The sequence below is a fragment of the Vulpes lagopus genome, chromosome 11 (genome assembly GCF_018345385.1).
Source record: "Vulpes lagopus strain Blue_001 chromosome 11, ASM1834538v1, whole genome shotgun sequence".
Taxonomy (NCBI): domain Eukaryota; kingdom Metazoa; phylum Chordata; class Mammalia; order Carnivora; family Canidae; genus Vulpes; species Vulpes lagopus.
In genome coordinates, this window is record NC_054834.1 from 86,191,227 (window position 1) to 86,219,131 (window position 27,905).

Below are 27,905 nucleotides of genomic sequence, written 5' to 3' on the forward strand. Positions count from 1 at the left end.
AGCAAAATTGACAAATAATTTACTTTTATAAAGTTACAGCACATTCATATTTATCTGTATAATGATATAACTCTCACTTATTTGAATTCACAGATAATTCTTTAAAAAAATTTTTTTTACCCCATATGCACCCAGAGGTTCCCACTTCTCCCCACCCTCACCTCTCCTCACCCCCACCTTAAGGACATGGAATGAATTAAGAGATTACTCCTAAAAGCAAAAAAAAAAGGGGGGGCTAGAGTAAACTTCTGTTCCCATTCCTATGAATTATCTACATCCTTTAGGGTAGAGCTGGCTTTGTTAATATCACAGATAAACTATCCAAGCATTATCTGAAATAAATTCCTGTCACTCTCCATCTTTCATAGTTGTTTTATACTTAATGGTCATTCATTCAATTTCCTGAAAAATGTGCTGGATGTTCGGGTTCCAAAGACTGATACAGTTAGTTCCCTGTACTGAAGGAGCCCAAAATAACTAGGGTGAATAGTTTGCTTGGTATCCATAGTTATAGCCTATGGTGTTAGCAGGAAGATGATTTTTAGGAAGAAATACACCGATTGTTCTATTTGGGAATTTTATTCAGTTATATGTAAATATATCCATTTCATGTTTTCATTTCTCAAGTTTTAATTTTCAGATTCACATGCACAAATCATGGGGAATGTGCATGTGGCTTTTTGTGGTTGAAGATCCCATGGTGGTCCCCTGATGTCAGTGCATTTTTCCTGATTCTTATAATTTTCAAGGTCATTGTCAAGATGTGATTTGGCCATGAAATTTCTCCTTAGATATCATTTGTTGAGTCATTTTTCTAGAGCAGGATATGCAAGGACTTGAGGCTTTGCTGGATATGTTTTGGTCTTGAGAGTAGCCCCTAAGGACTGACTCATCTGGAAGCCAGTCTCAGTTTGAGAATGTCTGAATTCCAGTAAGACCATAGTTCCTGTCAGATGGCCCATCCCCCGACAGCTACAGATCTTATCTCAGGTTCTGGTAACTGCTATTTCCCCTTCCTCCTTCCAGTCTAGGGATAGTAATGGCTTCCTGTTGGCAGGTGCTTTAGTTGAATTCCTTTAAACTTGCCCACATGTCTTAATGAGAGTCCTCATTAAATTGTCTTTTGATGACACCTCTTGAATGTGTTTCTCTTTCCCGCTGGGATTCTGACTGACAGAAGGCTTCTAGTCAAAATTCCAGCAAGAAAATGATAGAAAAGAAATATGTACCAAGCAGGAGAGACACAGGCAGAAGAAGCTAGCTAGTTTTATGTTGTAGTAACAAACACTTAGTGGTTAAATCTTAGTGATTTAAAACATAAAAGATTATTTCTCTATCACTCAAAGATCACTATAATTGATGTAGTTCTCCAGGGTAAGGGAGAGGTTGTAGACACCCTGGAATTTGTAGCCAAGTGGACAGAAGCATAGGTACCTAGAGTACACGTTATGCTCCTGAATCATGCAGAGTCATAGAATTCGAATTTACACAGCTGGAAAGTGCCAGATGCCATGAAGAAAGAAAACTAACAGATCTGAAAGATTAGACTCTGAGGGTGCCTGGCTGGCTTAGTCAGTGGAGCGACCCACTCTTGATTTCTTAATTTCGGCTCGGGTCCTGATCTCAGGGTTGTGAGATTGAGCCCTGCTCAGCAGGGAGTCTGCCTGAGATTATCTCTCTACCTCTGCCCCTTTTCACACACTCACACTCTCCAACAAACAAACAAACAAACAAACAAACAAACAAATAAATTCTTTAAAGAAAAAGATTAGGCTCTGAAGAGGGAAGTAGTGAATTGAAAGATAGGAATGAGAAAATGAGCTAAAATCTAGCACAGAGGGAAAAAAAATGGGAAATATATATATAAAAAAACACAGATTAAGAGGTTTGAGAATAAGTGAGAAATACAGCATGCAACCAATAGAAGTTCCAAGATAAGAGGACTGGAGAGAAAGGCAAGAAAAAGAAAAGGGCTGAGAACATTTTTTTGGAACTGATGAAATAATAACTTGAATCTTTTTTTTGAAGAAGGGTACTGAAACTTTTTTTGTTGTTTTATACTTAAAAAAAAAGTAAATACGGGGTGCCTGGGTGGCTCGGTTAAACGTCTGCCTTTAGCTCGGGTCATGATCTTGGGGTCTTGGGATGGAGCTTTACGTCGGGCTCCCTCCTCAGTGAGGAGTCTGCTTTTCCTTTTGCCTTCTGCTCCTGTGCTTGTGTTCTCTATCTCTTTCTCTGTCTAATTAATTAATTAATTAATTAAATCTTTTTTTAAAAGAAAAAATAAATATAGGGATTAATTGTGGGAATTCCAAAAGTAAGATGGAACTGAACAATAATAACATGGTAGACAGAAGAGGAATTTATTGGCGTTCAAGTATCAAGATCTGTGGTTTGGGAGAAGTAAGGTATTGACTAAATTTAGACATTGGTAAGTTAAATATTCATGTAAATGTAAGGGTAGCAATTTTTGAAAAGAATAAATGTATAATATACGATTTATAATATAAATCAATTGAATTCTGGACTATATGCAATAATTTTAATAATAAATAACACCTAACATTTACTAAGTGCTTTACAAATATTAAGTCATTTAATCCTCACAACAATCTTATTGACTAAATCGCATAATTGGTCCTATTCTGGCTCCAGAATTCATATCTCTTGTTTGATTACAGCTGTAATATATGTCAATATTTTTTACACAGTTGGCAATAATACATGTGGTATGAAAAGATACACAAAATGCTAACAATTAGTAATATAGAACCGAGTCTTCATAGCTTAAAAAAAAGGCAGAACTCTAATATAATATTTATTCTTGACAATTAGTGAAGGATAGGGAGAGATAGAATTATCCCTAAAATTAAAGTACCGGGCAGCCGGGGTGGCTCAGCAGTTTAGTGCCGCCTTTAGCCCAGGGCATGATCCTGGGGTCCTGGGATTGAGTCCCACATTAGGCTCCCTGCATGGAGCCTGCTTCTCCCTCCCCCTGTGTCTCTGCCTCTCTGTGTCTCTCATAAATAAATAAATAAATAAATAAAGTCTTTAAAAAAATTAAAATAAAAAAAATTAAAGTACCAGAAACTAGAAATGGGTTTATTTATTACATTAAATGGCTTTATTTATTACAGGAGAGGGTGGCATTCTAAATCAGTAGGGTAAACACAAATACTTAATAAACACAGGAAAAGGAGTTCCTGGGTGGCTCAGTTGGTTGAGCATCTGCCTTCGGCTCAGGTCAGATCCCAGGGTCCTGGAATTGAGTCCCACATCAGGTCCCCTGCTCAGCAGGGCATCTGCTTCTCCCTCTGCCTCTCACCCTGTTTGTGCTTTCTCACTCTTTCTCAAACAAACAAACAAACATATTTTAAAATATTTTTTAAAATTTATTTATTCATGAGAAACACACAGAGAGAGGCAGAGACATAGGCAGAGGGAGAAGCAAGCTCCCCACAGGGAGCCCAATGTGGGACTTGATCCCAGTACTCCAGGCGTCCCAATAAAATATTTTTTAAAAAAATAAATAAATGGGGATCCCTGGTGGCGCGGCGGTTTGGCGCCTGCCTTTGGCCCAGGGCGTGATCCTGGAGACCCGGGATCGAATCCCACATGAGGCTCCCGGTGCATGGAGCCTGCTTCTCCCTCCGCCTGTGTCTCTGCCTCTCTCTCTCTCTCTCTCTCTCTGTGACTATCATAAATATAAAAAAAAATAAAAATAAAAATAAAATAAATAAATAAATAAATAAATAAATGGAGGAATAATTAGATAGTAATCTTGAGAAATTATTTTGGAGACCTACATTACTCCTTACACAAAAATAAAATCCAGGGATGCCTGGGTGGCTCAGCGGTTGAGTGCCTGTTTCGGCTCAGGGTGTGATCCCTTGGTCTGGGATGGAGTCATGCATTGGGCTCCCTGCGAGGAGCCCACTTCTCCGTCTTCCTGTGTCTCTGTCTCTCATGAATAAATAAATGAAATCTTTATTTTTTTATTTATTTTTTTAAGATTTTATTTATTGATTGATGAGAGACACAGAGAGAGAGAAAGAGGCAGAGACACAGGCAGAGGGTGAAGCAGGCTCCATGCAGGGAGCCTGATGTGGGACTCGATCCCAGGTCTCCAGGATCACGCCCCTGGCTGAAGGTGGCGCTAAACCTCTGAGCCACTGGGGCTGCCCATAAATAAAATCTTTAAAAAAAAAAAAACAAAAATAAAATCCAGATTGATCAAGGATTTATTTATTTATTTATGACTTTATGACTTTATTTATTTGAGAGACAGCACAAGAGGGATAAAGGGATAGAAACTCAAACAGACTCCCCACTGAGCATGGAGCCTGACCTGGGGCTCCATCTCACCACCATGAGATCATGACCTTCACTGAAACCAGGGGCTGGATGCTCAGCTGACTAAGCCACCCAGATGCCCTCAGATAGATCAAGTATTTAAATATAAAGTCTTTGAAGAAGGAAGTTATGATTGTTTAGAAATTTTTATGCTGTGAAATTTTCTTTTTGTGTACAACCCAGAAGCCATAGCAGTCATCAAACTTTTTTTTGAAACTTTTATACAGCAAAAAAATAGGATAAACAAATCTGCAGAGGGGTCCACATTTTCCTACCTACCACAACAGAGCAGTTCTACATATATGGGTTTTATATATGGTGCTCCCTGTTAAGATTCCATTTAACAAAATGCTCTATTGCTAGAATAAGAAAAAGAAGAGAAAGAGGAAGAAGTTGAAAACTACTCTCTCCACATGCACACTGAGGCCCAGAGCGATTAATGATCCAAAGACACAGAGTTACCAACAAAATCTGGTCCGAACTTGGGCTACTTTGTTTTATTTTTTTCCTTTCACTATCCCTTTGTTAAGATTAAATGAGACAGTACAGAGCCCTGGAAATAAATCCTCTTTTGCAGTAATTGAATAAATAGCCTATTGACTTTCTCTGTTTCTTTAGTTCTCAATAGTTTTGATGGTTTAAATCTTTTTCACATGTCCCATTATTGATTATTTAATTATTTATTATAGCACTACAGAGTCTAAAAATATGCAGGTTAGAAAAAAATGGAATAGATTTTTCAAAGAAATATACAATGTATGTGTGTGGTTTTAGGCTTGAAAATTACTCCAAACAATTAACAATTCATTAGAATATTGTATAACCAAATCCAAAATATTGTATAAGGAGATGTCACCTTCGAGGCAATTCTATAGCAGAAATACCTTGGTTATTACTACAAGACCAGAAAGACTTTTTTGCCTACCAGTCTCATAAAGTTACTTCATGAAAAAAAGAATCATCTATCTATCTATCTATCTATCTATCTATCTATCTATCTATCTATCATCTATCTAATAGGTTATATATAGGGATGCCTGGATGGCTCAGCAGTTGAGCATCTGCTTTCGGCTCAGGGTGTAATCCTGGGCTCAGGGATTGAGTCCCGTATGGGGCTCCTTGTGAAGAGCCTGCTTCTCCCTCTGCCTGTGTCTCTGTCTCTCTCTCTCTCTCTGTGTCTCTCATGAATAAACAAATAAAACCTTTGTGAATAAACAAATAAAACCTATAAAAAATATAAAAGGTTATATATTTATATGTGATTTGATGTTTTGTATGTGAATATTATTTTAAAATGTTTTTTGGTCAGAACAATGATAGTTCAATTGCTCTTGTTAAGCACTAATAGCTTGATAATGCTTTGAAAAATAAAATAAATTATCTCCTGGTAAGGAAAAATAATCTGGTCTTTATTTAATCCTTAATCAAGTTATTTGTAGTCACAGAATTACCACTTTCAAACTTTTTACTCAATGGCTGAGAATTATTTAAAATGTTACCATCTATCTGTAAAGAACTCTTGTCGTTTTGTGAATGAATATTAAGTCCTCTCCATGAATGAGCTCATTTTCATCCCAATTGTTAGGAAATTCATCTATTACACTAACATTTTAAAGCATTAGGGTTATTGCTTGATTTATTAAACAAAATAATTATAGAGAGAAATCACGAAATGCCAGGAAAACTAATACAAAGATTAAAGGGGTTTTATAGTGAACTAATCTACAAATAAATAAGTTTATTATAAAAATAGTTATACTCTAATAATAGAACTCTTTATAGACCCAATTAATGACATCTAACAAAAATGATCTTGTTTAAGCTACCTCATTAGAGGCTAAGAAAGCTTTTGAAGTTTAACTAGAGCAACATTTTCTAATACTTCACACATTTTAATTTAATTTTCATATTTGTAAGAGGATCAGGTTTATTTTATAAAAGGCTCAGAGCTTTATATAAGTCCTAACCAATGAGTCACTAAATATTTTTAGTTTTAAAATAGAATCTAAGTGTCAGTTTGAGGATTTTATGAAATTAAGAAAAATATTTTACTCTAATCCTTAAGAAGAGAGTAAAATTTTATGTAAACAGCATTCTACATATTGAAACAAATAGTAAATGACAGCACTATATGTTTTTGAATCCTGGAATTAAAAAAAAACAGTTAATCTTCAGTACTGATCTGATATAGGCAATTTTCTTAAGCAACAATACACATAATGTCTCTAAATGATGACTTAAGTTAGTTTAAAAAAAAAGTCATAGTGTTGAATCACTGTATTGTACGCCTGAAACCAATATAGCACTGTATATTAACTATGCTGCAATTAAAATTAAAAAAAAGAAAAGAAAAAGGAAAAAAATTGTAGTGTAGAAATCCAGAGGCTTCGCTCTCCTACTTTTCTTGGGTACTCTGCACCCTAACAATTTTAGGGAGGTACTTTAGCTTCTTTCATCTACAGTCTCTCCAAGTAGTAAATGAAAGATAGGACATTATCACTCAAAATCTTGGGTATCTGCCTGTACATCTTATTTTAAAGGTATTAAGAACAGAAATGATTCATGCTATCCTTACAGTTGATAAAATCTTTATTGTTGATAAAGCTCCTTAAACTTATCATTCTGTATCTAATGTGGAATAGAGGACATTCAACATTTTTCTTGAAATAACTTAGCATTCATTTGAATTCAATCCTTAGGTTTTTTTTTTTCTAGGTTGAAAATCTCCCAAATTATTCTCACTTTTATTCATATTCTCTATTATTAAACAATGGTTACTATTGCTTTTTCTTTTCTTAAAATGTGGTGATAAAAGTTAGACTAGTTGGATTCCAAAAGGGGCCCTGTCAATGCCAAAAATAGGAAGACATTACTTCCTTGCACGTGCTTATTAGAACCAGAATGAGAGGGTTTTAGGAAGTATACAAATGGAAAAGATGGAGATTTTGGTGAGCCTTACAACAATGGGTAGGTGTAAGTGAAGGGAAATACATCCTAAACACCAAATCTAACCATGAAAGTGGCGAGAAGTAGGACAAAGGGGCAGCTCCTTGGAACAGAGAAAACATGATGGAGATTAAATGGAAATTAGACTTTCTTTAAAGATTAAAATTAAATTTCTTGTTTATCAACCATTATTCATAACAAGTCAGCCTTTCAGTACTGTGCTAAGCGCATCATATACACTATTTCATTTAGTCACATATACCTATGAGGTTGTTAATATTATTGTTTTGATTTTACAGGTAAGAAAACTGATGCTTACAGAAATTAGGTGACTTGTGCAATATAAGTAAGAGATAGAACTGAGATTTGATTCTAGAACTGTCAAATACCACTGTCTGGATTATTACAGTTGTATAGTAAGACTTGAAGTCAGGTAGTATAAGTTCTTCAGCTTTGTTCCTCTTTTTCAGAGTTGTTTTGGTTCACCTAAGTCCTTTGCATTTCCATATGAATTTTAGAATTAGCTCAGAGAGAATTGATATCTTAATAGTGAATCTGTTTCAGTTATGTAGAAACACTTTGATCCTTTGGGGTCTTGCCTTTAAGCTTTTTTTTTTTTTTTTTTTAAGATTTTTATTTTATTTTATTTATTATTTATGTATTATAGTCACAGAGAGAGAGAGAGACAGGCAGAGACACAGGCAGAGGGAGAAGCAGGCTCCATGCACCGGGAGCCCGATGTGGGATTCGATCCCGGGTCTCCAGGATCGCGCCCTGGGCCAAAGGCAGGCGCCAAACCGCTGCGCCACCCAGGGATCCCGCCTTTAAGCTTTTTAAGTAGGACCAGACCCACAATTAGTCTAGGGCTAATTATTCTCCACTAATGAAGCATCCTCTTCTTGGGTGCTCTCACTGATGCAACTGAAGATTTTTAACTTAGTCTAGCTGTTGGGAATAGGTATTATTCCTAGCCCCTACAAACTTGTCACTTGTCCCTCTAATCATTTCACATTGTTCTTTATCTAGCCACACACACTGTTGATTAACACTTAACTGATTACTAAATACAGTCTCTCTACATGTCTCTGGTGTTCTCCCCGTAACCTCTGTTCTCTCTGGTACACAGCCCCGTGAACTCTAGCAACCTGGTTTCCCCAACTCTCACCTCTATCTCTTCAACTCAGGTAGACCCTTGGCTTTGACTAAGTTCTACTTTCCTGTACTGAGACCTGGAAACTCTCCAGAGAGTAAGCTGGGACAACTGGGGGAACTAGAGAGCTCCTTTCCTTTGTCTCTCAAGATTCATTGTCCTGAAGGATTCCAGGTTTCTAGAGAACTTCATGGAGCAGTGCCACCCTGACTCCCTCACCACCTTGAGCTTGCATGTGAGATAGGAGAAAATGTTATAGCTTGTTTAAGCCATTACTATTTTGGTATTTGCTAAAGCGACTAAAAATAACTAAAATGGGCAGCTAGGTGGCTCAGTGGTTTAGCGCCGCCTTCAGCCCAGGGTGTGATCCTGGAGACCCAGGATTGAGTCCCACGTCGGACTCCCTGCCTGGAGCCTGCTTCTCCCTCTGCCTGTGTATCTGCCTCTCTCTCTGTTTCTCATGAATAAATAAATAAAATCTTAAAAAAAATAAAAATAAAAATAACTAAAATAACCACTATAGTCAAGGAAGGTAAATAACTTCCCAATTTCATGCAAATAGAAAGTGAATTTATTATTTATTTATTTATTTATTTATTTATTTATTTATTTATCTGAGAGAGAGAGAGAGAGAGAGAGAGCAAGCAAGGGGAGGAGCAGAAGGAGAAAGAGAGAAGCAGACTCCCTGCTGGGTGTGGAGCCCAATGTGGGGCTTGATGTACCACTTGATCCCACAACCCTGAGATTGTGACCTGAGCCGAAATCAAGAATCAGATGCTAAAAAAAAAAAAAAAAAAGAATCAGATGCTTAACTAATTGAGCCACCAGGCACCCCTGGAGTCAATTTATAAACTCAGGTTTACCTATGACCAGGATAACTGTCAGTGTTTTTGAAATTTTTGTCATTTATTCACCATTTCACAGTTTTCCCACCCACATCCTATTTGTGTTATTGCTTACTTAATATTTTTCTTTAATAGATGATTTTAAAAGAATTGAGTGCCGTCTTAAGCAATAATAGCCATTAAACCACAGATCCAATATGCTATTAAGTATTTTTCTAGTATGGATCAAGATAAATATATACCTATTACTGTGATAATTGTCCATGGACTATCTGAAATTATTTTGTATACTACCTGTAAAACTCATGATAAACAAGAAAAAATGCACTGCATTTTGATTTTACCTCTCAATCACTTTAGATAATGAGTAGATAGATCACAATGAATAGAAGATTTATTACACTACATACTTCCCTCACTCCATCCTCCAAATTTGAGTTTCCAGTATAGTTGTTAATGAATTTCCCATGTTTATTTATTTATTTATTTATTTATTTATTTATTTATTTATATTTATTCATGATAGACATAGAGACACAGAGAGAGAGAGAAGCATGCTCCATGCCGGGAGCATGACGTGGGACTCGATTCTGGGACTCCAGGATTGTGCCCTGGGCCAAAGGCAGGCACTAAACTGCTAAGCCACCTAGGGATCCCCTCCGTGTTATTTAAAATATAATGGATACAATAAAATAAAATAAAATAAAATAAAATAAGATAAGATAAGATAAGATAAAATAAAATAAAATAAAATAAAATAAAATAAAATAAAATAAAAAAAATAAAATATAATGGACAAATCTATGACTTCTTAATGTTTACTATTGGGTGTTGCATCCTTGGGACAGCACTCCAATCTCAGTGGACCTCTAAGCCCGTATATCTGCCTGGCTCAGAAAGGATGTGATCAAATGCAATCTATAGTATAGAATGTAATCTAGAGTGTCATGGAAATTTAATATTTCTTTCCACATTAGAAAAATAAAATTATAACATAGAAGGAAATGCCATTAGTTGTACATGAGTTTCTTTTCCACCAAAACAAACAAACAAAAAACCCAATGGTTCCTATGACTGTGACTCTCTACTAACAATATGACCTTTCCCATGTGATGTATGCCCTTTGGGTTTCATTTTACTGAAGTGCAAAATGAAGAGTTTGAAAATATGCAGAAAAGGACACATAACACCATAGTAAAGAATGTGCCAAAGTCATGAATTGACATTTTAGAAAAGAGAAAATGTAAATGGCCAACAAACATATGAAAGAGGTTCAACTTATTAGCAGTCAGGAACATGCAAATTAAAGCAAAACAATATATCATTTTTGTCCCATTAGATTGGCAAAAATTAAGAAGTCCAACAAAGTTATATGTTAGTGATAATGTAAAGCGATGAGAAAGTTTGAAGATTAAATTGGAAAACAGTTCAGTATTATCTATTGAAACTGACAACATGCATGCCTTAGAACCCAGCCATTTTACTTCTAGGTATATATCATTGAGAATCTTTTGGGAAAAAAAAAAAAAGAGAGAGAGAGAATCTTTTGGGAAAATAGACATGGAAAACATAGAGTATTTATAGCAGCCCCATTTGTAGTAACAAAAAAATTGGAAACAATCCATATGTCCATCAACTGGAGAATGGATAAATAATAATATAGCCATATGACAATGAAAAACCTGGAGAAGAGATAGGCACAGATACTAGAAATTTGCAGGTCTTCAGAATGTACATAGTAATTAAAACTTTATTTTTAAAAAAGATTTATTTATTTTAGGTGGGGGAGTGGCAGAAGGAGAGGAAGGAAGGTGGGAGGGGAGAGAGAGAGAAAGAGATAGAGAAGCAGTCTCCTTGCTTGGAGCAAGCAGTGAGCTTGGAGCACGATGTGGGGTTCAATCCCATAATCCAGATCAGGATCTGAGCTGAAATCAAGAGTTGGATGCCTAACTGACCAAGCCACCCAGATGACCCAGTAATTTAAACTTTAAGCCTGAATAAAATCATACATAAAGCCTTGTAGAGTGAAAGAGAAATGGGTGGAAAATGGCAAGTAAGAGGAACCAACAAATTCCCTTTTCAAAGAGGTCCAGGAAACAAAGGCATACAAACCTTTGTTTTAATAATCATCTAATACCAATTTCCCTCTTTACATTAGAGATTGAATACTATTTTCTATGTCTTCTGTAAAGTGTCTTTCATTAGAAACCCTTTTGTAATGGCAAAATAATTTTGTAATGTAAATAATCACCTTTTTTATTGTAAGAATATATTGGGTTTCTAAACTGAGGGGACATCAGTTTGGAATCATTTGAGTCTTTATTTTATTTACTTTGCTAGAATACAGTAAATTAAATTTTAGAGGTTTCTTGAAAACAGGGGTTATACTTTTTACCCTGTAGTAACTTGAATATAAACTCCAGATTCTAATTTATCTTCTTTATCATGTCCTTTCTTCATAGATGCTAAGAAAAATTCTTTATTGAATTATTCACTCAGTCAAAGAGAAATATGGAAATTACTTGAGAAGATTAATTTTATTGACACCAAGGATACTTAGGCCACATCACCAAAAAAATTTATGGCAACATCAGTAGTGCCTTTTAAATCAAATGACAAATTGGAAGTGTTTAACAACATATGGTCGCTTTTCCTTGACATATATGATTAAGAATATATCTTTTTATCAAAATGTAAAATACCATCTGGCAGAAGTAACAATTATTTTATTGGCCTTATACATTAAATTAATTCACTGTACTTTAAAGAGTAAATATTTTCCTATTTTTCCTTTTTCTTGTGCTAGATCTATATTTATAATACTCATAAGCTGCATAACTTAAAAACTATAATTAGGTATAACAATTAAAATGGATTTTAAATTTTGAATAGAAAACAATGTGTATCTTAAATTCTTTCCAAACATTTCTTTAAAATTCAAATGGCAACAGCCCTTTTCTGATATTCATAATTGTAAAGCTGGGTTATCTGAAAATTTACTGTTACAATTTCTTATTAGTCATGTGGTCAGACTTTGTATATGAAAGGAGTTATATGTATATATACATAGTGCTCTTTACAAATAGGAAGAAATTCTTAAAATAAGCTGAAAATAAGCTGATGCATTTTGAACAGCTAGAGTTATTCATTCATTTAACAAACCTCTCAGTTTCAGAAGATACCAATGAGCAGAAAAGTTTCTCTCTGATGCAGTGTACGTTACATATTTGATAATGTGAACTTTCAGCAACTTATCATTTTGGGAAACATATCAAACATTTCACAATTCTGTTCACTGAGGTGTTCTCCAAAGATACACTGAGACTGATACAATGAATGCTTTAAATATTAGCATGTAGTATTTGTATCAGATATGTGGCCATTTAAATTCCCTAAATTTGGTTGTTAATTTTTAAAGAATTGATTATTTCTAGAGGAGCTGTATTTGGACTTAAAATGTTTCTGATCCTTTTGAGTATATAGTCAGGAAGCAAAGTACATGGACAAGTAATACGTCAATAGTCAACAAAAATTTTCAGTACCAATTTATGGCCTGACCATGTTCTCTTCTCTGAAGAAGTTAAAAGTTTAAATGGGAATGAAGACGAATAAAAAAAGAGATTATAGAGCAGGATTGTAGGGTAAGATACATGACTCAAATGAACCAACCACTCTGCAAAAAGATGGGGTGGACTGTGGGGATAGCAGATGGGAGGAAGGACATTTTTTTTTAATTTTTTAAATTTTTAAAAAGATTCTTATTATTTTAAAATATATATAATATATATAAATATATATAAATATGTATTATATATATATATATTTTTTTAATTCAGAGAGAGAGAGGAAGAGACACAGGCAGAGGGAGAAACAGGCTCCATGCAGAGAGCCCAACGTGGGACTCAATCCTGGGTCTCCAGGATCACACCCCGGGCTGCAGGCGGCGCTAAACCGCTGTGCCACTGGGGCTGCCCAGGAAGGACATTTTGGACAGGAGAAACAATAGGTTTGATATTCTGAGTCATAAAACAACATGATTTAACTACAAATACCTTGGCATAATCAAGGCAAAGGATACAATAACAAATTTGAAGATTTTTTTCTTCTTTTAAGTCACCTTCATGGTAGTATAAATAATATTCAATAAAAATGTACCCATTTTAAGTGTACTATTAGATTAGTTTTGACAAACCACCACCACACAAAAAAATAAAGAACATTTCTAACAACCTAAAAAGTTCTTTTATCCGTAAAATCAGTTCTTCCACCTAACTCCACTTCAAACCCCCAAGATAGCCGCTGATCTGCTTTGTCACTATATATTCGATTTCATTTGTTTAGAGTTTCATTAAAATGATGTTACACAGCGTGTACTCTTTTGTGCTTCACGTCTTTGCCTCAGCATGATGTTTTTGAAGGTAATCAGTGTTGTTGCACACATCTTTAGTTTCTTTTTTATTGCTGAATATTATTGCATTGTAAGGGCATATCATACTTTATCCCTTTACCAGTTGGGAAACATTTGGATTATTTCCAGTTTAGGCCTATGATTAATAAAACTGCTGTAAACAATCACATTCAAATCTTGGTGTGGATATATGTTTTTATTTATTTTGGATAAATATATACAGTATAGTTGCCAGGTCAAATGGTAGTTGTAGGGATCCCTGGGGGGTTGCAGCGGTTTGGCGCCTGCCTTTGGCCCAGGGCGCGATCCTGTGGAGACCCAGGATCGAATCCCACGTCGGGCTCCCGGTGCATGGAGCCTGCTTCTCCCTCTGCCTGTGTCTCTGCCTCTCTCTCTCTCGGTGTGACTATCATAAATAAATAAAAATTAAAAAAAAAATGGTAGTTGTATTTTTAACTTTATTTTAAAAAATAGCAGAACAATGCCCAAAGTGGTTGTACCATTTTAGTTCCTGTTTGCACAATATATGTTTTTCATATTTTTAGTTTCAATATTTCTTATGTCTTTGAATCTAGAGTGTGTCTCTTATGGACTGTAGAGAGTTGTATCTTTTTTTCTAACCCATTCTGAGATAGTTGTCTTTTAATCAGAAAGTTTCATTCATTTATAAGTAATGTAATTACTGATAAGGTAATATTTACACTTGACATTTTGTTATTTCTTTTCATGTCATATGTTGTTTGCTGTTCTGTTCCTTCATAACTGCTGTCTTTTCTGTAAAAATACATATTTTCTAGTGTACCATTTCAATTCCGTTGTCATTTTTAAAGTTATATATCTTTTGATTATTTTCCTAGTAGTTGCTTTGGGGATTACAATTACCAAGTTATAACACTACAGTTCAGATTAATACCAACTTAATTTTAATAGTATACAAAAACTTCACTACTCTAATCCCTCCTCTTTCCTTTATGTTGTCACTGTGATACAAATTACATCTTTATACAAATCTGCTAATGCAGAATTATTATTGCTTTATGCAGTTGTCTTTTAAGTCAAATAGAAAAAAATGATTTACAAATAAAAATATATTTAGACTGTCTTTTGTATTTACTTAGGCAGTTATCTGTACAAGTGTCCTCTGTTTTTTCATGTCAAGTATCACTTATGTCTAACAACCTTTTATTTTAACCTGAAGAACTCCCTTTAGTATCTCTTGTAGGGCACATTTCCTGGTGATGAATTCTATTTTTGTTTATGCATATATTTTGGAACTATATTAATTTCTCCTTCATTTTTTGAAGGATAGTTTTCCTGGATATAGAATTCTTGGTTGATTTTTTTTTCCTCTTCAGTATTTTGAATATGTCATGCCACTGTTTTCTGCTTCTATAGCCCAGGTTGTAAATTCTATTGAGAATTATGTGATGAGTGGCTTTTCTCTTGACACTTTCAAGATTTTCTCCTTGCCTTTGGCTTTCAACAGTTTGATTATAATGTGTCCAGGTATGAATTTCTTTGAATTTATTCAATTTGGAATTTATTAATCTTCTTGGATGTGAGGATTAATGTTTTTATCAAATTTGGGAAGCTTTTGACCATTACGTCTCCAAATATTTCTGCCCTTTCCTCTTTCTCCTCTAAGACTCCCATTATACATATGTTGGTATGCCTGATTGTGTTCCACAGACTTCTGTGTCTCTTTGTGTTTCTTTATTTTCTTTTCTATATGTTCTCCAAACTTGATCATCTCAACTAATCTGTATTCAAATTTGCTGATTCTTTCTTCCATCTGCTCAAATATGCAATTGAGGCACCCTAATCAATTTTCATTTCAGTTATTATACTTTTCAACTCTATAGAATTTTTGTTGTTTTTTAAATAATTTTTATCTCTTTATTGATTTTATCTGGCAAAATATTCTTCTCATATTTCCCTCTAGTTCTTTAGACATGATTTCCTTTGGCTTTGTGAATATATTTAAAATATCTTCTTTTTAAGATCTATTTATTTATTCATGAGAGACACAAAGAGAGAGCCAGAGATATAGGCAGAGGGAGAAGCAGGCTCTGTGTGGGGAGCCCGAAGCAGGACTCGATCCTAGGACCCTGGGATCACAACCTGAGCTGAAGTTGATGCTCAACCACTGAGCCCCCCAGGTGCCCCTATATTTAAAATATTTTATATAAAGTCTTTATGTAGTAAGTTCAACATATGGGCTTCCTCAGAGAGAGTTTCTATTAATTGCTTTTCCTCTCTGTATGGACCTTACATTGTTATTTGTTTGCATGTGTTGTACCTTTAAAACCTTTTTTATTTTGAAAACTGGATATTTCAAATAATATAAGGTAGCAACTATGGAAATCAGACTCTACTCCCTCCTCAGGGTTTTTATTGTTTCTGTTTGTTATACCAGATGCTGGTTTAGTGACATATTTTTAAAGGGGAGAGAGAGAGGCAGACTTCCCATCCAGCAGGGAGCCCAACGCAGGGCTCAAACCCAGGACCCCAAGATAATGACCCAAGTCAAAGGCAGGGGCTTAACCCACTGAGCCACCCAGGTGTCCTGGTTTAATGACTTTTTGAATGCATTCCTTAAAGTCTATATTCTTTGTTATGTGTGTGACCAGTGAAGTCTTTGCTCAGTTAGTTTAAGTAGTCATTTGATGACTAGAGAGATTTCCTTAAATGTCTTCAACCAAGGATTCTTCTAGTCTTTGCTGAGGGGCTTAGTATGTGTATGGCATGGCTTCAGCACTCAGGCAGTGAGTTTACACCTCTCTTTTAGTTTTCACTTTTTTTTTTTTCAGGTTTTGATATGTTTCATTAGAGCAAACTCTCAACAAAAGGTTGCTTTAATTTACAGAATTTCATGTGTGAGGACTGTCTAACCACTTGGACCCAAGTGAGAATAACCATTAGTCTATTTACGTACTTTCTTACTTTTAGTTGGCATACAAAAAGAAGTTTCACATTTATAAAAATCCCAATAGTGTAAATGACAAACCCATCCCTTAATTAAATATAAAAACAGGGCAGCCCCTGTGGCGCAGTGGTTTAGCACCGCCTGCAGCCTGGGGTGTGATCCTGGAGACCTGGGATCGTGTCTCATGTCGGGCCCCCTGCATGGAGCCCGCTTCTCCCTCTGCCTGTGTCTCTGCCTCTCTCTCTCTCCGTGTCTCTAGGAATAAATAAATAAATAAATAAATAAATAAGTAAATATCTTAAAAAAAAAAGATAAGAAAAAATATAAAAACAGCTTCAAAAACATACAATTTAGATTGGTTTAATCTTGAAATGTAATCCAATAAGACTAAATACTAAACATTTCAGGTCCTGTACCAAATAGTAAAATACTCGAAGGACTTCAGGATCCTTTGACTGATTTACATCAATAAGAGAACCTATTTTTGAGGTGGTGAAAGAAATATGTTCATCTCCAATTACAATCTCAAGCTCCTGTTGGCCAACTCTGTCAGGGGGAGGCCACAAGGCATCATCTTCTTTTGTAATTTCACTGTCATCAATAATCCTCTTCAGTTCCTCCATTATGCTCTTGCGTACATAAGCCTCCTTCCTGATCATGACATCATTTTTATAATTGCTGTTGTTGGTATATCTACGCTTTCCGTCTGGCTGAAACTCGAACTCCAGAAACTCATGTCCAAACTTGCCCTTGTGCCCTACGTAGTCGTGCAGGTAGAAATCGCTGGCCATAGTCATGTTTGCCCCGCTGAAGCTCTTGTTTTCACTTCTTGCTTGTGTAGAGCCTAAAGGTCAGACAGAGGTGAGAGCTTGGGGCCTTCTCAGGGCTTTCCTGAGCATTCACACAGCCCTAGGTATGTGCATGTCCTTAAGCATGCATATTACCTTTTAGATTACATATTACCTTTTAGATTCCTAGAAATGTCTGAATTTTTCAAAGTCCCTATAGATCTCATTCCCTAGCTAAACCCTTTAGTGTGGCTGTTCTAAATAAAGAGATTTTTGACCTTTGTATTGATTGTTAGAGGGCGTCACTGGTGAAATGTTTAGCAAAGAAATGACATGACTGTATTTGTGTAATCGAAAAAATTCTTTGCTAATAAATGAGAATGAATTTAAGGGGGACAAATTGGAAGCACGGATATTAAGATTATTGCATCATTCTAGGAAAAAAATGAGGAAGGCTTGGGTTAAGTCTGGAGTAGAGGGAATGGAGAAAGGTGAGTGGTGGATTAGAAAAGTTCTTTTACAGGTTAGACACTTCACGATTTACAGGGTGATTAACTGGGAGGCCAGTGGGACCAGGTGAACAGGAGGGAAACTCCTACTCTCATGTCTGATGAAGCAAACTGGTTGAAGGATGGGGTCTTTCACCAAAAAAAAAAAGCAAACAAGTAGGCACAGTTTGGGGACACACATAAAGATGCTGATCCAAATGTATTATTAACTATGGTTAAAATAATCGATGTATTTGTTTTTTTAAGATAGAAATGGAGTATCTTTAAGAGGGAAGTTCTGTGTAATTACGTCCACTCCAATGGCTTCGGATTCAGATGCTGTAATCCCTCCTCTTCCTCCATCCAGAGGATTCATCACCAATCTTGACTTGGGAATGCCTTAAGGATGCTTATTATTTGGAACATACTTGACAAAGTCAAGGGGTGAACATGTTGCCCTAAACAGGGCCTGTGCCTAAGTAGGATATAGATTTGTCGATAATCGGTCATTTCTCGGGTGGTTTTTGTTGTGCCCAAGATTGCGAATCTGAGAAACCACCAAGGAGCCGACACCGATGCAAGTACCGGACGGTTTATTAACAAGCTCCAGCTTGGGTCCAAGTGTGCCTCACAGGGCGGGGCGGGGACTTGGACCCCGAGGTGGGTTCCAGCTGTTTTTTTTTTTTTTTTTTTTAAGTTTTAGATTTTTTTTATTATTATTTATTTATGATAGTCACAGAGAGAGAGAGAGAGAGAGGCAGAGACACAGGCAGAGGGAGAAGCAGGCTCCATGCAGCGGGAGCCCGACGCGGGATTTGATCCCAGGTCTCCAGGATCGCGCCCAGGGCCAAAGGCAGGCGCCGAACCGCTGCGCCACCCAGGGATCCCCCAGCTGGGTTTTATGGGCTGGTCTAGAGGATTTTCAGAAGGGGTGGAGGAATATTTTCATTCCAATATGGGGGAAAGGGTGGGGGAGTTTCTTAAGATCTGTTTTCCTTCCAACACAGGACTTTGTCTCTGTCAAGGGCGTCCCGCGGTGCTTCCTGGCACGTTCAGCTCTTACTCCCAGGGGCCTGCGGTGGCTGTCCTCGGGCTAATGCTACACTCGAGGTGGGACGGCCTCGATTTTCTCGGCCTCCAGTTTTGTTCTCTGAAAACCCAGCACAGAGCAGATGAGGAGTTTAACGCTGTTGACGCTAATTACTTGGAGAAACGTGAATAATGCTTTTTTTAAGCCCTGTAAATGAAACTGGGCTTAAAATAGGTGGTTCTAACATTTGGGAAACGTTGGGTTTTCCTGGAAATCCAGTCCCCGGAGAGGGAAGGCGGCGGGTAGGTGCGCGGTGAAGAGGACCTGGGACCTCTCCCCGCCTTTTTACGCCCTTTTCTCTCGGGCTTCGCAGATGGCCCAGGGCGCCGCAGCGAGCACGCCAGCGACCCGGGCTCCGGGGCCGGCCGCCCCGCAGCTCCGCCTCCCAGCCCGGCACCTCCGGGCCCGGACGCGCGGAGGAGACGCCGGGAAGGTGGGGGCAGAAAGGGGCGGAGGTCGGGGCGGAGGTCGGGGCGGGCTTCCGTGCGGCGCGCGCAGCCGAGGCCGAGCCCGAGCCCGAGCCCGAGCCCGAGCCCGAGCCCGAGCCCGAGCCGCGGGCCGCGCCGCCGTCTGTGCGCGCTCTGCTCCGGGGCGCCCGCCCGACGCCCGACGCCCGAGCCGGCTCCAATTGGCCGTCGGGGGAACGGAAGCCGAAGCGGAGCCCCGAGCCGTGAACCCGGAAGTGCTTCGCGCCGGAGGCCCGGGCGACTGTTTTGAATGGAATCGGGCTGATTCATCGCCGGTTCGCGGAGCCAGAGCCCCGTGGAGCGGGAGCCGCCGCCGCCGCCCTCGCGTCGCCGCAGGTGGGAGACCAGAGCCCGGACCGCGGCCTCCCGCGCCCGCCGGCCGCAGGTAAGGCAGGGAGGGCCGGTCCGCGGGCGGCCGCGCTAGGCCGCCGCCAGCCGCGCGCTCGCCTGAGTCACGTTGTGTAGCCGAGCGGCCGCTGAGGCCGGGGCGCCGAGCGGCGCGGGCCCGCCGCCCTCCCGCCGCCCTCCGCGGGGGACCCGGGCCTCCCGTCAGCCGGGTGCGCCCCGGGGGTTGGACTCGGCCTGGGGACCCCCTCCCTGCAGCGGGGACCTGTGTGTGGCCTCTTGCGGTGTCCGCCGGGCACCTGACGGCAGGCAGCGCGGACGAGAACTTGCCGTTGAAGGCCTGCTGCCTCCGTCCCCGGCCCTTCCCGTGGGCCTTGACCCTTTTTCTCGTAGTGTTAGGATTTTAATTCCCCTTAAAAACCAAACAGAAACCCCAGAGATGCACCGGTTTTTAACCCTGAAACTCTTCCAAACAAAGTATGGTGTTTGTTTTTGTTTTTTGTTGTTTTTTTCCCCCCTGCCCTGCCTTTTAACTTTCAGTTTGTCTTGATTGAGGAGTTGTGTGGTTTTTTTTGTTTGTTTTTAAATTGAGGAGTAGTTGGTGAATAGATAACATTTCCTGTTTTCAATAAAGTATTAATCTGCTACTCTGTTACTTCTTGGAACTTAGTTTTCCCCGGGGACTGACTTTGTGTCTGTCAAAAGAAGAAAAAGTGTAAACTTTTCGTAAGAGTTTTAATATAAATCTAGTTGGGGGATGAAAAAGTCTTGAAATGAAAAATGGTAACTAAAAAGTCGATAAAGATTCATGGGGAAGGCAAGGAAGAAGCTTTACAAATTAGCATAGAAATGCAGTTTTGGGTGAAGACTATTATTATTAATTATTATTATTATTATTTGGTCACAGAAATATGTTTTTGGTGCTGCTGTGTTTATTAGGAATAAAGTCATAAGCCAGTCACTGATAATGTCGAAATAACAAAAAACTGAACACAGTTTTGGTGGAGATGTTTAACACGGTGGTGGTTTTCTTGTTTTGTTACGTAAGGCTGGCAGCTGGCTCATTTAAAGTTTATATGCTTTAAACAAATATAAATTTAGTGAGTTACTGTGCATTTAGAGAGATGATTAAGATATAGTAGCTCAGAATTAACTACATACAGTTGTGTTCAGTGAAGTGATACTTAGTCAAAGGCCTGAATAGTGTTTTGAACGTGTCCCAGGACAAAATTATTTCTGGCCCACAGAAGGAAGTTTTGAAGTCCTCTTTCAAAGAAACCCCATCTGTTGACTTTGGGATATTTTTCTTCCCCCCAAGGTGCTTGGTAAATAATCTTTTGCGGTTCTAAATGTAAAGCTGCATTTTAACCTGTTACGGGTTTATTTTATTTTTATGCTTGTGTAAACTTGTGTTTAGTATGTAGGTTTGGAACCCATGTTTGAATATCAGGAACAAGAGGCAATTGTGCTTTTGTTTTCCATCGTATAGCAGTGTTCATTTTATAATGTAGTATCCACTTCTGAAAGTCTTACCTGAATATTCATGAGATTTATTACTCAGGAACTTGTCGTACACTCAGTTTTTTGCACTCATTTGACATTCATATCCTGCTTTGTGATATTTTGGAGTCTCCATGTGTAAGATGAGAGTTGGATTAAATATAGCTTCTGGTTCTAAGGTGATGATAACAACAGTATCAAGAGTTCTTGAGTACCTTATGAATGTTCCAGGCACTATATTAGGCACATTGTATTTCATCTTACCACCAACTTGCAAGGTAGGTATTATCCCCATCTTATAGAAGAAATCTGTAGAAGAAGGTAACGTTTTCCATATCATTCAGAGAATAGGTTTTTGGTTTTAAAGATTTTATTTATTTGAGAGAGAGAGAGAAGAGGATGAAGGGGGTGGTGTTGGCTGAGGGAAAGGGAGAAGCAGGCTCTCCATTGAGCAGGGTACCCGATGTGGAACTCAGTCCCAGGACCCTGGGATCATGGCCTGAGCAGAAAGCAGACACTTAACCTACTGAGCCACCCAGGCATTCCTGGAGAGTAGGTTTTGAAGCTCGTATTCAAATTGAGGTCTGATTGCCTTCACAGGCTTTCTGGCTCTACACTGCTTCCTTTAACTTTATGTATTTTTCATGGGTTTATATCCTGCTTCCCCAAATAGACTATAAATTCAGCGAAAGTCACTGAGTTTCTTAGTGGCTCTATTTCTGTATCACCTTATGTACAAGGTAATACAGGTTTCCCCTACTTTCTGAAAGTTAGCTTTATCCCACTTGAGTTTTACAGAACACCTACATTATACCCGTTTTTGCTAACAGAAAGAGAACCGGAGAGGATTTTTGCTTTTACAAAATGGTAATTGTTTCTTCGACTTATGTCATTTCCACTTAGGAAAGTTTTAATAGGAACACTCTGCTTTGGGATAGAGGGGGAGACTTGTGTTTAATGAATATTTAACTGAATGCTGTAATTAGGAGACAGCACAAGAAAAGATGTTTGTGGTAGTTCCATTTTCACTGTTCTAAACTGGAAAAATCTTGTTTTCAAAATCCTACTTATATAATTAAGTTTAATATTGACTTTTTCTATTTCTTCCATTGAAGAAAGCCCTTAAGAAAGTCAAAGAAGTTCCTAATTACTTTCCACAAATCAGAAAGTAGAGGAATTAGAGATACAGTGAGATCTGGAGTAAAGAGAGGGTTTAGCAGCAGTCTCAGAAGTAATATGTAACTGCAACATGGGTTGGGGAGTACAAATGAAAAATGAACTAAGAAAAACAATGATAAACTCAAACAGCTAAGGGCTTCATCATTTTGTTTGAATTTTATGAATTATTGGGACAACAGTGTCCCTTGTGAAAAGGTTGAAAAATTAAAAAAAAATTGCCACACTTCAAATCCAGATTAAGATAATTTTGAAGGGTCTGTTTTTTAGTTACTTGTGGTTCCATACATTCCCTGTAAATATTTGAGAATTGATTTAATTCCAACATGAACAGAATCTAATTATATCAGGTTCTAATCAGATATAAACTCATGGAGATGAACAAGTGGAAAATCAACTTTTTGATGTATAACTTTTTGAAAGTACGTACTGTGTGTTTTTTTTTTTTTAACCAGTTAGGATTCTAAACATTACTCTATGTATGACATATTAGTTACAGCTAAACACTTTATTCATATTATCTGATAATGTTTAAAGTAAGTTAATCATATCATGATAAGCTCTTGGGTCCTCTGTTTTTCGATATGTTTAAAAGCCTGGTTTAGATCCGTAGGTGTTTTGTATGGCTTTTATTTCTAAGTATTGTCTTTTATATTATAGTGTAACACTTTAATTTTATTAACCTTTTGCTAAATTCTGCAAAGTGGAAATCCCTCCTCTCCAATGTAATTCATTTAGTACTGTGAAAATATACCTATTGTTTTGAAATTCACTAAGTGACAGACAGAAGAAGAATCTATGTTGTATGAATTGTAGACCCCTAAGGAGGGTAGTGCAGATGATAGCACCTGGCATTCATTGTTTACTTACTGTACACCAAGCATCTTATTTTTTTTTTAAGATTTTATTTATTTATTCATGAGAGAGACAGAGAGAGACACAGGCAGAGGGAGAAGCAGGCTCCATGCAGGGAGCCCGATATAGGACTTGTCCCAGGATCATGCCCTGAGCTGAAGGCAGACGCTCAACCACTGAGCCACCCAGGTGTCTCCCCAGCATCATGTTAAATGTTTATGTCCACTGTCTTCTTTAATCTTGTAAACAACTGTATAAGATGGAATCTGTCATTATTTCCATTTTGCAGATGAGGAAGCTGAGGCTCAGAGAGGTAACTGACCCAAGGACACACAGCTAATAAGTATTAGAGACAGAATTTGAATCCTGGCACTTGTACTGCGGAGTCATGGCTCTTAACCTCCATATGAAATATGCGTAACATAAAACTTGCCATTTTAACCATTTTTAGATGTGCAGTTCAGTTGCTTTAAGTACATTCAAGTTGTGCAACTATCACCACCATTCATCTCCAGAACTTTTTCATTTCCCAATTGTAATACTTCTGAAAACATAGATAGTTCATGATTTTGTTGAAGAGACAATGGGTATTATCTCTGTTTACAAAACACTTTTTTTAGAGTTTTTTTTTTTAATTTTTATTTATTTATTATAGTCACAGAGAGAGAGAGAGAAAGAGGCAGAGACACAGGCAGAGGGAGAAGCAGGCTCCATGCACCGGGAGCCCGATGTGGAATTCGATCCCGGGTCTCCAGGATCGCGCCCTGGGCCAAAGGCAGGCGCTAAACCGCTCCGCCACCCAGGGATCCCAAAATATTTCTTTTTAGATTTATGAATACCAATTAAAGTTAGTCCAATGATTTTTTTCCCCCTTCTACATTACCTGTTTCATTTTGCTCATCTTTTAGGACACTTTAGCATTTGTCCACATATGAACTTCATTAGCATTATAAAAGATAAAAGAATATGTCACACATCTCTTTAGCAAAACAAGTTCTTATAAAATAGCTTGTAATGGGACACCTGGGTGGCTCAGTGGTTCATCCTTTGCCTTCAGCCCAGGGTGTGATCCTGAAGTCCTGGGGTAGAGTCCCACATTGGGCTGCCTGCATGGAGCCTGCTTCTCCCTCTGCCTCTGTCTGTCTCTGCTCTCTGTGTGTGTGTCTCTCTCATGAATAAATAAATAAAATCCTAAAGTCTAGTTTTCATAAATAAATAAATAAATAAATAGTTTGTAGTAAAGTCCTTGTTGAATACCTAATTAGATGAGAGCCTTTTTTTTTTTAGTCTTTCAAATATATTGTTCACTCATTGATCCACTTAAAAAAATAATTTTTGTGGTGAAATTCAATTAACATAAAATTAACCTTTTTTTTTTTTTTTTTAAGATTTTATTTATTTATTCATGAGAGACAGAGAGAGAGAGAGAGAGGCAGAAACACAGGCAGAGGGAGAAGCAGACTCCATGCAGGGAGCCCGATATGGGACTCGATCCTGGGATTCCAGGATCATGCCCTGGGCCAAAGGCAGATGCTCAACCGCTGAGCCACCCAGGTGTCCCAAATTAACCATTTTAAAGTGAACAGTTCCAGGGTACCTGGATGGCTCAGCTAGTTAAGCATCTGATTCTTGGTTTCGGGTCAGGTCGTGATGTTAGAGGATGTGAGATCAAGCACTGTGTCAGACTCTACTCCCAGTGTCGTGTAGGCTTGAGATTCTTTCCCCCCTCTCCTGCCCTTCCTCTCGTTAAGTGTGCATGTGCTCTGACTCTTTCTCTCAAACAAATACATCTTTAAAAAAAAAAAAGTGAACAGTTCATTGTCTTTTAGTACATTCAGTGTTGTGTGACTACCACCTTTGTCTAGCTCCAAAACATTTCCATTATTCTGTAGTAAAATTCCTTACCCATTAAGCAGTTTCTCCATTTTACTCCTTACCTGCAACCTTTGGCAGTCACTAATCTGCATTCTTTTCCTATAGATTCATATATTTGGGATATTTAATATAAATGGAATCATACAGTTTGCAACCTTTTGTGCATGTCTTTCTTTACGTAGCATGTTTTGAGGTTCATCCACATTATCACATGTGTCAGTGCTACATTCCATATTATAGCTGAATGATATTCCATATGGTCCATTGTATGCATAGTCATACTAGAATTTGTTTATCCTTTCACCTTTTGATGGACATTTAGGCTTTTCCCACCTTTGGGCTGTTATGAATAATGATACTGTAAACATATACGTACCTGTGTTTGTTTTGAATACCTATTTTTAATTCTTTTCGATATATACCTAGTAGTGAAGTTGCTGCGTCATAAGATAATTCTTTGTTGAACTTTATAAAGAGCTCCTAAACTGTTTCCAGCACTCAGTGCTTCTTCAGTTCTAGAAAATTCATGTAGGGTTAATTTTGTTATCTGAAGATGTATAGTCTGAAATTTTGTTTATATCAGTGGTTCTGAACTGGGAGTGATTTTGCCCTTCCAGGGTACATTTGGCAACGTCTGGAGACATTTTTGATTATCATGACTGGGTAGGTGCTTCCAGCATCTAATGCGTAAAGGCCAGGGATGCTGCTAAACACCCTGTCATGCATAAGACAACCCGTACAACAAAAAATTTGGTTCTGAATGTCAACAGTACTGAAGAAACCCTGGTTTATACCATCAATTTTATTGTTATCGTTAGAGACAAGAGTGCTGTTACCTGTTTCTTTATATTCACCTTGTGATTCTCTAATCATTGTAAAAAAATTTTTCTCTGTGACTTTTCCTATCTTTGACATTATGGATGTAACATGAAAAATTCTGAATTTTCAACTGTGTTCAAATGAAAGCTTAAAAAGAAAAAAAACCTCCAAAGATTATGTCTCTAGTCTTTCATATTTTTCTGAAAGATGGTAAAATACTTTGGGCAGCACAATAGAAGGATGAAGCAATAGCAATAATGTATTTCATTATTGCATGGATAATTCTTACTCTTCCATTTTTCTTTTGAGTCTTTTTGGCATAGTTGGGAATAATTGACTAAGAAATGAACTAGTTCCTACGGCAATGAAATAGCAAACTTTCAATTATGGGAAAATAACATCACTAAGATTCCATAATATATCATGGATTTGTAATAATCTGCAATGGGACTATATGGTAATTGCACAATACAATGTCCTATTTAAAAATATGAGTAAATTTTCTCTTTGTTCTTTGAAATACCTCTAGAAAGACTAAAAGTCATGAATTGTCAATTCTTGTGTATAGCGAAAACTGATCAAAAAAGAGACTTCAAAACAAAATGTGTGCGTGGGGTTAATCCTTTGCTTTATATAGCTCCCTGGAATGCTATTCCTTCACATATTCTTCTGGGAATGGCCATTAAAATCAATTTTGATTTCTATTTTGCTTTAAGGAATTTTGCTTCATTTCTAGCTCTTGGCATAATTTCCTCCATAGTTGTCAAAATTATATCTTATTTTATTATTTACTTTTTTTAGGAGCGAGAGAAAAAAATACTTGGGAAAAGTTATACCTGCCAGTATAGCTTGAGTTAAGAAGAAATTTGTCAAACTCAACGAATTGAAGCTTAACACTTCAAGAGTTGGAGTTACTGACCAGGTGAGAATGAAGAATGTGTATAACTTTCACCTATTATTTTAGGATACGATATAAAGATGTTATGGAAATGTATCATTTTTTAACATGCATCAAATTATAAATATGTGATAGGTATCCAGATTTAAGAGCTAATGAAAGTCATTTAGATTAGCTAGCATTTTTGTTCTTTCTTTCTGTAACTCTTTTTAGAAAGTAGTGTAATATAGAACATTTATCGATATATATCATTTCCAAATGTTAGTATTTTTATTAGATATGTTTATGTTATCTAAAATGTTTTAGTTTGTTAAATATTTTTTCCTCTTTGCTGAGACATCTAATTTTACTAAAAACACAAATTTGACCTGCCAGATTTTCTTTCCCTCTGCTCCCCACATCGCTCATGTATATTCACAGCATCTGGAGTCTGTGTAAAGTCATCAGAAACAACACTGGGGGAATAGATAAACTGAACACAGCTGGGAATCGACTTTGGCCTGGAATGTATATAATGTCTAAAGTATACTGTATGTTGTTAGTTTTTTTCCATTTGTTCCTTAAGTTTCTAAGCTTGGAATGGTCCAAAGGAATTTTTTTTCCCTTTGGTAATACATTCTAGAGATATGTATTTATGTATTTTATGCACATTATCTTAAATATTTTAAACTATTCAGTCCGCCCCCCCCCCCCCCCCCCCCCCCCGTGTAGATAGTCTTTTAAAAAGTGCCATGTGTTAAATGCTGTATTTGAGTTGAGGAATTTTAATGAGAATTTGATGGAGATTTTGTAAATGCTGCTATTGGAATGCGTTAAGGTTATAAAGCAGAAACTTTGGACACTCAAGTTTTCTTATGTGCCTTTCATTTTTTAAAATGAATTTAATCTGTTGTGAATCTCATAGACTTGTTGATACAAAGTTGTTTATAATTGTTTATATAAAATTCAAAAGCAGCAGAACTAATATATACCATTA

The 27,905-nt window shown here is 37.4% G+C and overlaps 3 protein-coding genes across 3 annotated transcripts in view; 1 reads left to right on the forward strand and 2 right to left on the reverse strand.

Moving 5' to 3' along the window:
• Window positions 1–16,955: 16,955 nt before the first annotated feature.
• LOC121472097 (protein mago nashi homolog) lies at window positions 16,956–17,425 on the reverse strand. Its single transcript, XM_041723105.1, has one exon. It carries the CDS (start codon window positions 17,423–17,425, stop codon window positions 16,979–16,981), a length of 447 nt encoding a protein of 148 aa, XP_041579039.1. The 3' UTR covers window positions 16,956–16,978.
• Window positions 17,426–18,810: 1,385 nt separating this feature from the next.
• LOC121471853 (translation initiation factor IF-2-like) lies at window positions 18,811–19,841 on the reverse strand. The gene is made up of 2 exons (XM_041722714.1): window positions 19,180–19,841; window positions 18,811–19,054 (listed from the first exon to the last, which is right to left on the reverse strand). The coding sequence occupies exons 1-2, from the start codon at window positions 19,729–19,731 to the stop codon at window positions 19,004–19,006; spliced, it is 603 nt and encodes a 200-aa protein (XP_041578648.1). The 5' UTR covers window positions 19,732–19,841; the 3' UTR covers window positions 18,811–19,003.
• PSMD14 (proteasome 26S subunit, non-ATPase 14) overlaps window positions 19,558–27,905 on the forward strand; it is a 103,688-nt gene continuing 95,340 nt past the window's right edge. The window contains exons 1-2 of the mRNA XM_041722713.1: window positions 19,558–19,846; window positions 26,833–26,953. The gene's annotated coding sequence lies outside the window, so the exon portion shown is untranslated. The remainder of the gene's footprint in view (window positions 19,847–26,832; window positions 26,954–27,905) is intronic.

Bases quoted from the DNA above. Each gene is read 5' to 3' on its own strand.
- LOC121471853 (XM_041722714.1), bottom strand. From the start codon at position 19,731: ATGAATCAGCCCGATTCCATTCAAAACAGTCGCCCGGGCCTCCGGCGC. The intron at 19,055-19,179 runs GTTAGAACCACC...CTGGGTTTTCAG, and splicing joins AAACCCAACGTTTCCCAAAT to AGAACAAAACTGGAGGCCGA.
- LOC121472097 (XM_041723105.1), bottom strand. From the start codon at position 17,425: ATGACTATGGCCAGCGATTTCTACCTGCACGACTACGTAGGGCACAAG.